Raw genomic sequence first — 14,848 nt, forward strand, 5'->3', positions numbered from 1 at the left:
TCCCTGTGCAGTGAGGCAGATCAGAACTAACTCACCTGGGGGAGCCCTCAGCTTCTTAAACAACCTGCAGGTCACTGACACACTTTCTTCCCAACACTGTTGCCATAAGAAAATCTCCATTCCAGGTTCATAATGTGGCTTCAGAAAGCCCCAGAGGTTCATGCCCTCCATAACAATTAACATCTAATAAGGAAAAAAAAATCAGATGTGTGAAAGTAATGTACCAAAAATCCCTAACAAAAAAAATTATGTAATCGCTATAAAAAGCTTGGTTTTGAAAGAGTTTCAAGTGTTTCTTCTTTATTTATAGGTCATGGTCCTGTCATGCACAAGCAGTTCTCAAGATAATAAACTACAAGGATGATGAAAAATCATTCAGTCGTCGTATTAGTCACTTGTTCTTTCATAAGGAGAATGACTGGGGCTTTTCTAACTTCATGGCCTGGAGTGTAAGTAATTGGACATGTATTAATCTATTGCTAGGTAGGAGCAGTTTTGCACCTGTCCTCCTGCATACTGAAATGCTGATAGCAAAGGATTTTTTACCCCAAGCTCTTGTTTTTCTCTATCATTGCTGTAGATTTCTTTTCAATTTCTTACTCTGTTAATTTGATTTTTGTAGAGTGCTTTTACTTACGTTGTAATTTAAATATTCCCTCACTGTTATTTTCTGCCCGACTGCTTGTGTTTTTTTATCACTAAGTGATAATCACTGACATTCTGAAGCAACATAAATTTGCTTGCATTCCCATATGTTCTTTGTGTATATGTACATGTATATTTAATGCCCTAATAATACTAAGGTTTCTCTTGAATTGTGAGAGCTTTTTAAGCATTTGCAAAGGTTTTGGAATATTGTCCAGAAGAAGCAGAACATTTGATTACCAACTCTTACATCACTGAAAACTACTGCAAAATCTTAAAAGGCGGGAACAAGTTTCCTGCATTGAGACACTAAAAAAGAATTAAAATCTAGTAAACTGTAAAACAAATGCTTTGGTGTTCTTCAGCTCTTCCTCTTCAGTTTATTACTACTGATAGCTTAGGCTTGAAAATTAGAAAGTGATGTCTAACAGGATGCTTCACTGCAGTCATGTTGCATGTTCCACTTTTCATGCTCCTGTGTCTTTTGTGTTTTACAGGAAGTTACTGATCCTGAAAAAGGCTTTATAGAAGAGGACAAAGTTACTTTTGAAGTCTATGTTCAAGCAGATGCTCCACACGGAGTAGCGTAAGTATCTTTGATTAAAAACAAAGCAGTGTTAAAAATTCTTAATTCTAGTATTTTTATGTTGCTTGTGACCATTCAAATATTGTGTTATTGTCATTTGTAGCTCCCATCAGACATTCTCACTTTGTCACTACTAGTTGATGAATTCTCACATGGCATTTTCATAGTCACATAGAGATTTTGTATAGCTTAAATCTCTGTTTGCATCAGTCAGCAAAATGCTGTGGAGCCTCAGCTTCTGTGTGAGTTGGTTTGTGATTGAACACCTCTGCAGTTCTGGCCTGAGCATTTGTGGTGTGGGAGCTGATGGGGTTTCAGGTGCAGCCAAGTGCTGGCTAACTTGCCTTGGTTTACAGTTGTTGTAAAACTGCTTCATCTCAGTTGTTCTCCTTCATGGCACTTGTAAACAGTGGGGTTGTACACAGGTGCAGACTTGCCCTTAAAAGTACAGCTCTGAGCTCCAGGACACTCTCACAGGACATCATTTTTCTGCCATATAGAACATATTTTAAGAAAAAAGGTAGTAAAATCACTAAGCGTGTAATTGCAAAGACTGTTGTTACTGGCAGGCAGCAGTGAAGTGGAGTTTATTTGAACCTTCAGTAGCAGTGGAGAGTAGCTGATACCTACCAGCAGCACTACCTTAGAACAAACACTCTTTATTATTGGAATACAGAACTTCCTTGTTTTTAACCACAAACTATTTTCTAGGTGGGATTCAAAGAAGCACACAGGATATGTTGGCTTAAAGAACCAGGGAGCAACTTGTTACATGAACAGTTTGTTACAGACTTTATTTTTCACAAATCAGCTACGAAAGGTAAGCAATACATGAAAGAACATGAAATTATAACATTGGCTGTTTTAATTAGCATTTCTAAATGCTTCAAAACAGACCTGTGGGATCCTTTTGCCTCCTTTATCCTTTCAGAGTTGTGACTTACATGGTGATGCATGTCTTACTGCAGGCAGAGTACAGGAAGCTCCTTTCTGTAGTTTGTGGAACACAAGCTTTTGTCTTCTGTGGAAGCAGGCAGAGCACCTGAAGAAGAGCACCTGAGCTTAAGGGGGTGTTTCTGTATTCTGTATTATATGTTAATATTGCTAGGAATTGCTGGGAGCAGGGGAAGCAGTTTAATCTTGCAGATAAAAGATGGAAGCAATTTCCCTTTTCTGAAATAGTTAAAATAGGGAATTATGACTTCTCAACCCATAAACAATGCACAAAGATACACATTTGCTCCATCTTGAAATTGCTATTATGCAGCAGAATGTTTTTGTTATTATGGTTGCCATTCTGCAGTGATGGAAAACATTGTATTTTCAGTATTTTAAACAACATAATTATATATTTGCTTTAGTAGTATTTTTTGTTTATTGTAGATGCTGTTTCTTTGCTGGAAAGAACTTCTTTAAATACCTTTTAAATAAATATCTCATCTAAAGCCAGGATAAAATACACTACAGAATGTATAATTTTTAAATGGTGAAGTACCCTTACTGGGATTAAAACCAGAAGTGATGACTAGATATTGGAGGTGGCTATTTAGAATAGGGGATGTACTTGGAGAAGAAAACAACTTGTCACTATTCACTGTATTGGAGTTTCCTGTTGATCCTAATTAATCCTTCTGTGCATTTCTGCACTTACTGTCTGTCTCTTAGTGAAAATGAACTGCTCTAACTTGGACTTTCCCTTATGTAGACTAGTTGCAGTTCAGTTAAGCTTTCTTTTCCTTTTTTAATGGACCTGCTTTCCACTGTTTGTAATTTCCCACCACCTTACTTTTTATATCCCTGTGGTAAGTGTCCCAGTCGGCATTTCTTTTTTCTTTTTGTAATGCTGTTTACTCTGAAGCACTGCAAAAAAAATAATACTTCAAACTCGAATAGAATGTAACTGAGATCTTCCTAATGCCGTGGACAACAGATAAATACTTGACTTGTTTTACATGATGCACCTGTTCCTTTTTTGCAGGAGGTATAATTTACTCATTCAGTTTATCACTCATTAAATTGCCTGTTCTTTTTGCTCAGCACTCAATGTTTGTGCATTTTACTCTTTTGGATAACTCACTTTGCTCTTGAGAGAAAAAAAAGTGGTTTTGTAATAGCTCCATCTAATGTAGTTGAGTAGTTTTTTCAAGACTGTCTTGTACCCACTAAATCAGTATGTACCATGAAGTAGTGAAGAAGGAGTTCTTTTTGTAATACAGATTGGTTTCAACTCAACTAATCTTACCAGGCATTCCCCTGCACTTCTTCCCCAGCCCCAAAATAAAAGCAGCTTTTAGCATCTCTTTAACATCTGGCTAGTGACCATGTGAGAAAACTTAATTTACTAGAGTTGGTAGCTGCAGCTTCCTTTATGGAAGTGTTCCTGGACATCAGCTGGAATGTTCAATTCCTTGCTCATTCCTCAGGCTTTCAGAGCCCCTCCAAACAGAACAGATGAGAAAAACAGTGGCAGTTTTAGACAGCTTTAGCACTTATCTGCCATTGGTATAGATCAGGAAGAAGCAGTTGTTGCCTTGTCTGAAAAAAGTATTTTTTACATTTTTGTTTTCACTTTGACCAAACTTGTTCTTCTTAAACCAAAGTAAAATAAAACAAAACGTGCAATATCCGTGGTTTGCTTTTCACCATTTCCATAATTTCAGTGAATCCTCCTTCCTTGGAAGAAATAATGATTTCTGTTGCTGTTACTTCAGCTTTGTTCACAGAGGAGCTGCTGTCAGGAGCAGAGCTGGGGAAGCAGTGAACAATAGCAAAGGCAGGCACATACCTGTGGCAAGTCAGGCCCTGGGGAAGCGTGGGTGAGGATGATGGAGAGGTCCTTTCTTCTCTGCTCTGCTTCCCCATAGCACATGGGAGGCTCTGGTTTGAAGTGAGACCTCCCTCTTAAGCAACAAGAGGTGGCTTCAGTGGCAGGGAATAAAGAAATGAACTTTGACATTAGAGCACATTGTTACTTGTTCTTTGGGAGTGATAAATGTGTGCTTAACCACAGTCCAGTAGGGGCAGGGGTGACTTCCCGGAGGGTCCAGGTCTGACCCTGGGCTCTGATACCTGAGCTATCTCTTAAGTGCCTGGGGCTGCATTCAGTGCATTTTGGAACTTTCTGCTGGTTCCCTTGTAAAAGTCCCTACAACTCATGAGAACATTACAGAATGTTTATCTAAATACATTAAAATAATAAATGCATATCGATTTCTCCCTGATCTGGTTCTACTCAAGTTATCCAATGTATTTTACCTAACCTTGGAATTCCATGCACGGTATTTATTTCCCTTCTTTAAGTAATTCCTGTTTTTAAGCAATGCGTTCAAAGTTACCTGTAACATTCTATTACTATATAAATATCTAAAATTTTTCTCATATCTCTTAATATGCCTGTACATGTCCCTATCCCTCTTTAATGTTCATTTCCTGAGGGAACTTCTCAGGTGTTAAATAAGAGACCCTGCTATTTTACATGGATCAGAATGCCTCACTCCTTTATCATGAGGTCAAGCTTTCAGAATGTGGGAGGGTAAGGCAAAAAAATAAAGCTTTGAAGAGGGTAATATATAAAAAGTGGTAGTGTGGAGAAACACTTAAACTTAGAGAAATGTGCTCCAATATTCCCTAAATACAGAAGCAGAATGAAGAGCCAAGAAAGGCTGTGTTAAATGTCTGCTTTGTCATAACACATGTAGAATTTCCAAAGAAATAAAACTGGTGTTTTTATTCAATGACAACTGGAATGTAGTAATTATAAGTAAATTGTAAATTATTATTTGAGTGTTACTTGAGAGATATAGGAAGGGAATTAATTGTCCAGATGGTATATGAGAAAAACATTTTAAAAAATGGGAACTAAAGGCAAAGGATTTGATTTTGATTAATTGTCAAGGTATTCTGAACTCCAGTTTATGCATTTTGAAGGAAGAGTCAATCACAAGATTGATTTTTAGCCTGCTGTAGGTTTAATATATTAGTATTTATTTTTTAAATGTATCAACACTGATTATATTTGCACTTTTTCATGACTTGATTTTCACGCCTTGTTTCTGTTTGTTATAGCAAGTATCAATATATTTGTTTTCAAAACATTTATAAGATGTTCAAAAAAGTTGATAGGGGGTGATGATAGAATTTTGGAAGATCTGAGACTTGGTCATTCAACTACTTCTGTTTTCTACCTTAAACTAGTGACACCCACTGTTAAAGAGGTTCATAAACCAGGTACAGGAAGAGGTTTAAAGTTGACTCTTCAAGGTGATTACTTGTTCTGATGTTGATATTTTAAAGCAAAAAATAACTTGTGCTTGTGAAATTGAAGGTATAACTCTATCTAGTGATATTTGGGGTTTGCCCAGATCTATCTGGTTAACTGGGATTCTGCATTTGGATGATCAAAATAAAGCAATTGGAAATTATTTACTTTATTAGTTGATTTGAATGGTTCTGAAATTGAATGTTCTGATTTTACGAAGGAAATTTTCATAATCAGAGTGGTCTAGCTTTACATTAGGATGTATGGAGAGGTGGTGGGATCTCAATTCCTGGAGATGCTCAGAACTTTAACTGGATCTGATCCTGAGCAACTGGACCCCAGTCTGAACTTGGCACCTCTGTGGGCAGAAACAGAGACCAGAACCTACAGAGTTCTCTTCCAGAATGCATCACTAGAAACTCTTGAAGCAGTGCTTAGCACATTAAAAAAGTTGAAGATTTATTGAGTTTCAACAGTTAAAACCTGTTGCCGGTGATAAAATCGAAGGTGCAATTTTCTTCAATTTATAGAATTTATAAAAGAAGTTTGAACAAATCTCAAAGTAGAGCAAAAGAAAACTCTTTTTTCGTTGTCATTAGGGTGAGATTGGGCTATTGTTCTTTAAATTACCCTAGCAAAGACTTCTGTTGCCTGTCCTTCAGAAGGAAGTTGATAAATTTCAAATTTTTATGCTTCCTTTTAATATGTGTAAGTACTACTAACAGTGTAGCTTGCAACTGAGGAGAAATAAAATTTGGAAGTTACTTGTGTTCATGATTCTGTTTTTGATCATCTCTATTAACTGGTACCTTCTGAAAATTAAATTAAAAATCCTAAAGATACGGTCATATGAATTGTCATATTGGTTTACAATTGCATAATTAATGATTGTTTTTCTGTCAGAAGGGATTTGCCTTCTTAATGAAATTGTTTCTCTTATTACATCTTACTGTAGCTATTCTGATGGTATTCTTTATTCTTTGAATTATTTCTGTTGCTGTACTTTTGGAAAATGTAGTGAATCCTCAGAACTGGAATAGAAAGCTGACCTGGCAACATTTTAAGCACTTCCTTTGTTCTTTTTTCTTTCTTATTTTGTCTTTTGCCACACGCTGGTATTGTTTTTGTGTCAGTGTTGCCTTACCCTGGTACCTGTCCCATGTGGTTCCCATCCCTGTGCACTGAGCTGTCCTGCAGCAGTGCCTGCCTTTTCCCAGAGTTCCCAGATGCTGCAGACACTGCTGCCCTTGCTGTGTGTGGGGAGCTGCAGCCCAGGGCCAGCCAGATGTGCTGCCCACCTCAGGAGCCCAGGGCCAGCCAGATGTGCTGCCCACCTCAGGAGTTCTGGCTAATGCACCCAGGTCCAGTTCAGCACGTCTCTCACAGAAATGGATCATTCCCTCGTGTTTCACAGGCAGAAATTCAGATGGCAATTTCTCTGGTTTTAACAGGTTATTTTCTCATATGCTGCTTAATATTGGAGTCTTTTTTAGTTTCATTTGTTGCCTAATCTCCTTCCAGGGCTGTCTGTTCCTTTTTATATTTACGCTTCTCAAATGAACATCTCCCTTTTGTTTGCTCTTCCTTTCCCCTAGATGTATTGCTGTACACTTTTAAAAAAGTAAATCTCATCTCAGTGACTACTGAACTCTCCTAATCCCTGTTTGGTCTATTTGTGTAATTTCTTTGTTCTCAATCCTTCCCAGATCAGTATAATCAGTGAATTGAATTGTTAAGCTGTTTATTTGCTGGACAGCGATGACGTTAAGTAGGAATGAATGAATCAGGGACTCTCAGAGCTTCCTCTGACATCTTTCTCCATGTGGGCCATTTCTGGTTTTGTTCACTTGTTGCTCTTTATGGTTTCATGTGGTTGCTTTTTCACAAAACCAGTTATTTTCCAGTCTGTAGTATTGACTGCTATATCTGGTCCTACTGTGATGATTGCAGAGACATACTGGGCATGAGGAGGTATTTGAAGGTGTTAAATGCTTTAGAGCATTTACTGTTCTAGGCTGGAATAAGGGAGCTACTTAGATAAAATAACTATGAATGGAATCTGTTGTTCACATTTTTCTAACCACTGTGCTCTTGAGAAGAGTTGTTCCAGACAATTAATGTTTTTACACTACAGTACAAGATTTTTTTCAGACTTTTTTGAAGTGTTGATTAAATTGAGTTCTATGAAGGAAGTCACTGAAGAGGAAAGAATGCATTAAACAGGATGAGCAATAAACTTTTCTGATACTAATTGAACTAAATGCTTTTTCAGGCTGTGTACATGATGCCTACAGAAGGAGATGATTCATCCAAAAGTGTTCCTTTAGCATTGCAAAGAGTGTTTTATGAGCTGCAACATAGTGACAAACCAGTTGGAACTAAAAAGCTAACAAAATCATTTGGGTAAGTTTCAGAAACTTGGGCTGTTTATTGAACTTGGACTTCATAAAGCTTTTCTTGAAAAAGATAACTATTTCAATAAGGTTACTTTTAGAGAGGTGCAGAGAAGTGTTAATGTAACATGGTGTTAATTGTTTACTTTCTGTAGTCTACTTGCATAGGTCTTTATTTGTAGCCAGTACTAAGACAGCTGGTCCAAAAGTCAGATTTTTTGGGAAGGGGAATGGTACAGAAACAAAGCTGTTAAAAACAGGGTTATCATTTACCTGAACATTATGTGATGCATTTGACTTAAGTAAAATTCAGAACAAAATAGTCATTGAAACATTGCAGTTCATGTATTGTTAATGTCTTTTAAAAATGGAATCTCTTTTAGATTTAGTGCAATAGCAGTAATTTGCATGTCCATGCTGTTGAACTTTGATAGTTGCTGTAACATTTTCCTTCAACATACTGAAGACACAAGTTAGGACAGAAAGATTAACATTAGTATAACCTTTACAAGTCTTCTCTTTGCATGTCTTGTAAACGTGGAGTAGGATTTTATTAAAACCCATTCTAAAATGCTTTACTTTGCATTACTTTGTCTCTCTGTATTTATAGGCTAGTCTTGTAGTAATACTAACAAGCACTGTTTTATTTCAAAACACACTAGGAACACATCTTATTTCAAAACACACTTTATGTCATCTTTTTCATACAGTTGTCCTCATATTCATCTTGCATCTGCTGCTACAACCTGTAGTCCTGCTCTGTCCTAAAACAACCTCTTTGCAACCTTGACTCTTCCCCTTGAGGGGAATCTTAAAAGGAAATCAGTAGTCTCAGTGTTGTGTTGTCTGTTTATCTGCCCATACCCTCTTCCTACTAGAGCACTGTATATTTGGTGTATCAGTGCTCCTGCTGTCCTGTTACTTGGTGATAAAGTAAATATTTCATCTCCAGTTAAGATCCCAATTGTGTCATTATTCAGTAGCTTGAAGAGGCCATTCCCAAGGGTGTTGCAGATCCTTAATTTTGTATCCAACAGCAGGGTTTTAAAAATGTGTTCATACCTGCTTTTGTTCTTGGAAAAGAATTTTAGAATGTGTTTGAGGATTAAGGTTTCCCTCTTCCATCACCATTGAATCAGAGAGGGGTTTTTGGCCTTGTGAGCCCTAGGTGCTCAGGTATTATTAGGGTATTACTTTTTACTGAGTGTTGTGAATTTCTAGGTTTGACTTCTTTAAGTAGAAAATAATGCCATGTCTGAAGGAGCCCTTCTTTATCCTAATTTTAGTGTGTGACCTTTTTCTTTGGTTTGTCCTATGAGCTGGCTAGTGTTTAAAACCTGAGAGTCATGGCATTATTTTCTATTCTTAATTATCTGACAGGCCACTTGATTCAGCTTGTTTAATGTGGACCCCACACAGTTGTTGGCACACTTTGGAGATTAGTTTGCTGCCATGTGACAGTGGGGGTGAGTCAGTGAGAAGAGAGTGGGAGGGAGGATAAAGTCAGCACAGCTCCTGATCACCCTGCTGCTGCTTCCAGGGCCAGGGTGGAGCATCACACTGAACCTGGAGCCTACAGTCAGCACAGTTTACTTTATACAGCTGGGAGTGGTGACTGCTGCAAAAAAATTTGTCAGAGACCTAGAACTTAAAAAGCTTTCTTGAGTTGAAATTGCAGTTCTCACAGGTGTATTTAATGCTGCAACTAGAAACTCTTTGTGTTTCTTGTTTTATTGAAGGCAGGAGTGCTGAACATCCTCATTGCAGGGTGCCATGCTGGCTGTGAGGCATTTAGATCCTGCTGCCCTCACCCCTGCTTTCACACCCTGTGTTTGCACATGGACAGCTCAGAAAGCTGAATGCCTCCTTGCAGTTACTGCATGCCCAGGATTAACTGTTTAGATGAGCACAAAGAAACCAGTCTTTCCTATAAATCCATTTGTTTCCTTTCCTGTGCTGAAATAATCCCTGAACACCACTTGTCTGCACCTGAAGGGCCCTCAGAACAGAGGCAGCTGGAAACCTGCTGTGGAAACTGATGGCATTGAATTGCTCCCAAGCTTTATTTAAGAGGTTTTTTTGGCATGAATTGCGGCTGGAAAGGCAACAGCCTGGCTGTGGCCTCCTCACCCAGAGCCTTTGCTGTCCTTGCCCCAGTCCCACACAGGAGAAGTGGGGTGGGCTCAGAACAGCTGCCACAATCTCCCACAAGTTCACTGCCCCTTCTTCCTACACAGCTAGAACCCGTGCATCAGCCAGTCCTAAATCTCAGTCTGTACAGCTTGCTGTGTATTACATTCTTGATCTGCAAAGGAATCAAAAAATGTCTTTTGAGGTGTTTTTTTCTTAATTAGTAATTTTTTATTTATTTGCCTTACAAAGGTGGGAAACTTTAGACAGCTTCATGCAACATGATGTCCAGGAATTATGTCGAGTGGTATGTTGATACTATTTCTCGCTGATCTGTGATGTATAAATTTCTCTTGATATTCTCTCTCTGTGTGTATAGATATATTATATAGTTTAGGAACTATCAGAGTTAATAGTGGCCCTGATTAATTTAAATTAGGTCTCAAAAGCAGAGTTTTTGCCTTGGTTTCTCTTTAAGAATGGGATTTCTTGTGGCCTTTTGTGGGTGAGGAATTTTTAAAGAGTAGTGAAGCTTGAAAGTTGCTGGAACATGTGCTAGTGGTGCTTTTATAGCCATGGAGAGAAGTGCAGTTTTGAAGATGAAATGCATTGTTACATCTGTGGGGGTTTCCAGACTCAAAGGATAGAGTAGCTGGAGTAGCCCTCAGTTTAGGGGAAGGAGGAGGCTTTGAAGGACTAGAAAGGAGATGCCAGTGCAAATAGACTAACATTTCATTTTTGTCCAAGTGACTTAGCATCTAATTAGTTAAGTAGTCGTGTGTGTGTGATGAATAAATTTAAAAACTGCAAGTTTATCTTGTGTGAAAACTGATTTTTCTTTCAGCTGCTTGATAATGTGGAAAATAAAATGAAAGGCACATGTGTAGAAGGCACTATCCCTAAATTGTTCAGAGGGAAGATGGTGGTATGTATTTTATACCTTTCTCAAAAATAATTTAAATTAGCTCTCATTACTTTTATAAAACTGAACTTCTGTGTTGTTTTGGTTTTGTTTGCAGTCTTATATCCAATGCAAGCATGTAGACTATCGATCTGAACGAATAGAAGATTATTATGACATCCAGCTAAGTATAAAGGGAAAGAAAAACAGTAAGTGATACATTGTGATATGCACCCATCCAGTACTTCAGCATGTTGGACAAATTCAGTGCCTGTTGTTTTCAGATGGGTTTGTTGGTGCACAGTGATTGGAAATCTGTGCTTTAGGACACATTATTGAAAACATTTTCAATGCAGAGAATGTTTCTGCCTGCGTTACATTTCTTTTTTTTTTCCTTATTTCATTTCCTTTCCCTGCTCCTTCCTCCCTAATTCTCTCATTGGTATCTTTTCATAAAACTCGAAGAACTTTAGGAGTTTTCTGGTGTCATAAGACCGTGCCATGGTGATCACAGTGGTATTGTGACAGTAGTTATAATTTACATATAAAGATGAACTTGGATGAAATGGATTCTTATTTAGATCTGGTCACAGTAATAAGAAAAAAAAATAGTTAACTACTTAGAACAGCATAACAGTGATCTCTTATCTCTACTGAGCACCTGGGGTACAAGGCCCTGGAAAGGATGTGTAAGAGTCCAGCAAACAGAGGCATCTGGCTTGATGCTTAATAGTTGTGAAGTGAGGAGTTGTGGCAGACAGCTGTAACTGTGTGATTTTAAAATCTGCTGGTATTCTTAGATATGCCTCTGCAATATGGTGCATTTCTTGACATTCTTAAACAATATAAAATTATACTTAAATAAGGACAGAAGCACTCAAACACAAACTCCCATGTCCTAATATTAATTTGATTAATGTGTTGCAAGCTAGAGTAAACTTACATTTTTTCCTTCTTCCGTACAATTTTCCAATCTTTTTTCATTCAGTTTTTGAGTCCTTCATTGACTACGTTGCAGTGGAGCAGTTGGATGGTGATAACAAGTATGATGCAGGAGAGCATGGCTTGCAGGTATTATTTTTTTAACCTGGTTTTAATCTTATTTCTCTGTTAAAATAACAATGTTGCAAAGCCCTTTCTAGATTTTATCAACTGATTTTGGTGATACTTCTTCTTAGACAGGCTTTTTATATAGCTCCTCTTATTTGGTGTTAGATTTCTTAAAATGGAGCTCAGATTTTATAGCAATTTAAATTGTAGTGAGTTTTATAGGTCCAAGTCTTCCAGTTGCTAGAATGGTTTGCTTTTCCACCAGTCTCAAGACTGAGAAGTTCTTCCTCTGAGTAGTCTGTTTTTCCATGTGTCAAGTAAAAAAAGCAGCATAGCTCTAAAAGTAACTTTGGAGAGCTCATGTTTGTATTCTCAGCAAGAACACCAAGTGAACCCATGGAAATTAAACATTTATGTGTGTGCACGTGTTTCTGAGCTCTTCAGTTGCATTTTGCTGCACCCACTGGAGTAAGCTGAAGTCCTTTATAAATAATGTTTTACTAAAGTTTATTTCTGCAGCTTTGACATACCAGGTTTTGGTTTTTTTTGGTTACCACAGTAGCCAAATCCTTGTTGGCAGTATGCAATGAAATTCTTAATTAATCAAAAATGAGCTTTTGCCTCCATATTCTCCCAATTTTATTTATGCAGGTAACTTGCTCTTAATGCTGTGAGGTGTCCACATATCCTTGTATGAGTGGTCTAAATTTAATTTGAGTTTTTGTGTTGCTGGAGTAGCTCATGAGAGGTTGGTGCAGCATTAGGATACTCAATTTGCACCCAAATTTTGAACCATTCTGGTGCACATTGTGTTGTCAAGTCTATAAAAGTCCACATGAAGAGTGTCTGCAACAAACAAGTATTTTGAGTTGCTAAAAATCCTGCAATTTCAACCTTCTATTTCCTTTAAAATGTCTAGGAGGCAGAGAAAGGTGTGAAGTTCCTAACACTGCCACCAGTATTACACCTACAGCTCATGAGGTTTATGTATGATCCTCAGACTGACCAAAACATCAAGATAAATGATAGGTAAGTGGGTTAGTTGGTTTAGTGTGTGGGTTGGGTTTTTTTGTAGAATTTAGACTTGTGAATGTATTTTAGCGAAAAATAGCTTCCCAAAATCCTGGTTTTGACTAAGCTCTGAGGCAAGCATGTGCAGTCACTCACAGTGGAGGTCCCCTAAAGGTGCACAGGTTGAACTTTGAAGTTCAGAATGACAAACTGAATGTTTAGTAATCCTTAGTGATTGTTTTGACCATGAACAGGTGCCTGCATCTTTTAATGGCTTGTGTAGCATCCTTTGTGCAGTGTGTGGCTAGGCTGCCGCCAGAGTAAGCAGGATGAGTAAGGAGTTACCTGCTTGCCCTCCATCTGTTTCCATGGGTGGAGGGAGAGCCATTTGCCCACTCACTGTAAGCAGAGGCTGATCATTTCTCGAGGAGATACATGGTTGGTTGTAAACTAAATGTTTATTGCAATTATCTCATTCTCACCAAGGTGAGATATTTCAGAGTAATCTTCCAGTCCAGTGTTACCTGTGCTAGGGTAGCTGCATTTGTCTGCTAGAAAATAACAGATTTTAAAGCTTTTGCCTTGACGCAGTGAATCCAAACCAGCCCTAATTCAGTTGAAGTGTTCTTGCCCTTCTTACTGAGGGCATGCTTTCCTGAGCTGCTTGAAAAGTTTATTTTTATTCCATTTTTAAACAGTATAAATTCTGCCACTGTATGCTGCATGTCCTGGTTAGAAGTGGCATTGTAGCAGTAACATGTTCAATTTTTATTCTTTGCTTTAGGAGTACACATAATGTTCCATAATAGTGCCTAAGAATGTGTGTCTATCTTAACTACAAATACAATTGTCTTCATTCTTTTGAAACTAGGTTTGAATTTCCTGAACAGTTGCCACTAGATGAATTTTTGCAAAAAACAGATCCTAAAGATCCTGCAAATTACATTCTCCATGCAGTTCTAGTACACAGTGGAGATAACCATGGTGGACATTATGTTGTTTACTTAAATCCAAAGGGCGACGGCAAAGTGAGTATTGAAAAGCATCTAAAAGGATTTGTGTGTTGTAAATGCATACTTGCAGTTTTTATAATGGGCAAATCTTCAGAATTTTCTTCTCCTAAAAGAAGAGTGTGTGCACACTTGGCTTTTAACAAAAGACTTTTTAACTGAGGCAATCCCTTCTCTTGTGTGTGTATGTGTTGAAGTTCTGTAATCAGATTTTATCCAGCATTTTTTTGAGGCTGACTTTGCTGAAGCAAATATGAGCATTCCACTGAACTTCTCAGAAGTTCAGCATGTTTGTGTATGTCCCACTGTTCCAGGTTTAGGTGACTTGATTGGATCGGACATTTATAGGTCAGGTGCCTCTTCCCTTGAGTTGACTGGTTTTGTGTGTACATGATTGTTCACAGTAAGAGTAGAAGTCAGCTTTTACTGTGAATTTATTGCTATTTGTAATTTATTCTTAATTGACTTTATTGTTTTAATTTGAAATTTGATACGTATTGCTCTAAATGTACAAAGAATTACTAGTTGTCTTGTGCATCTCTGCTTTTTTATTTTATGTTACAACAGATAAAGTCAATTTTCTGTTTCCTACAGAAATATTAGATATTTGAAGTCTTAAAAAATAATTGGAATAATTGGAATAATTAGTGTGCTTTTGGTACTCACTGTAAAATGTTCAGTAAAGGTTTGGTATTTATGGACTTCCTTATGCTGAGCACAAGTAGCAGGTAGCACAAATTATACTGAACTAGATTTCCTTTTAAAAGTCACGCCGCTTGAAGGTAATTTTAGTTACTTCAAAGAGCTGGAAGACATGCCAGAAATAGGATTAATTTATCATTCAGGAGCATGTTTTTACGTGTA

The 14,848-nt window shown here is 37.6% G+C and overlaps 1 protein-coding gene across 1 annotated transcript in view; it reads left to right on the plus strand.

The window, feature by feature from the left end:
• Positions 1-14,848, plus strand: part of USP7 (ubiquitin specific peptidase 7) — a 39,510-nt gene that overhangs the window by 7,005 nt on the left and 17,657 nt on the right. Inside the window, exons 3-12 of the mRNA XM_031056486.1 lie at positions 311-449; positions 1,143-1,231; positions 1,943-2,051; positions 7,762-7,892; positions 10,265-10,319; positions 10,857-10,937; positions 11,032-11,122; positions 11,902-11,984; positions 12,883-12,992; positions 13,846-14,002. Coding sequence (XP_030912346.1) covers positions 311-449; positions 1,143-1,231; positions 1,943-2,051; positions 7,762-7,892; positions 10,265-10,319; positions 10,857-10,937; positions 11,032-11,122; positions 11,902-11,984; positions 12,883-12,992; positions 13,846-14,002 — 1,045 coding nt within the window. The remainder of the gene's footprint in view (positions 1-310; positions 450-1,142; positions 1,232-1,942; positions 2,052-7,761; positions 7,893-10,264; positions 10,320-10,856; positions 10,938-11,031; positions 11,123-11,901; positions 11,985-12,882; positions 12,993-13,845; positions 14,003-14,848) is intronic.

Source organism: Geospiza fortis, unplaced genomic scaffold (assembly GCF_000277835.1).
Source record: "Geospiza fortis unplaced genomic scaffold, GeoFor_1.0 scaffold237, whole genome shotgun sequence".
NCBI classification, from domain to species: domain Eukaryota; kingdom Metazoa; phylum Chordata; class Aves; order Passeriformes; family Thraupidae; genus Geospiza; species Geospiza fortis.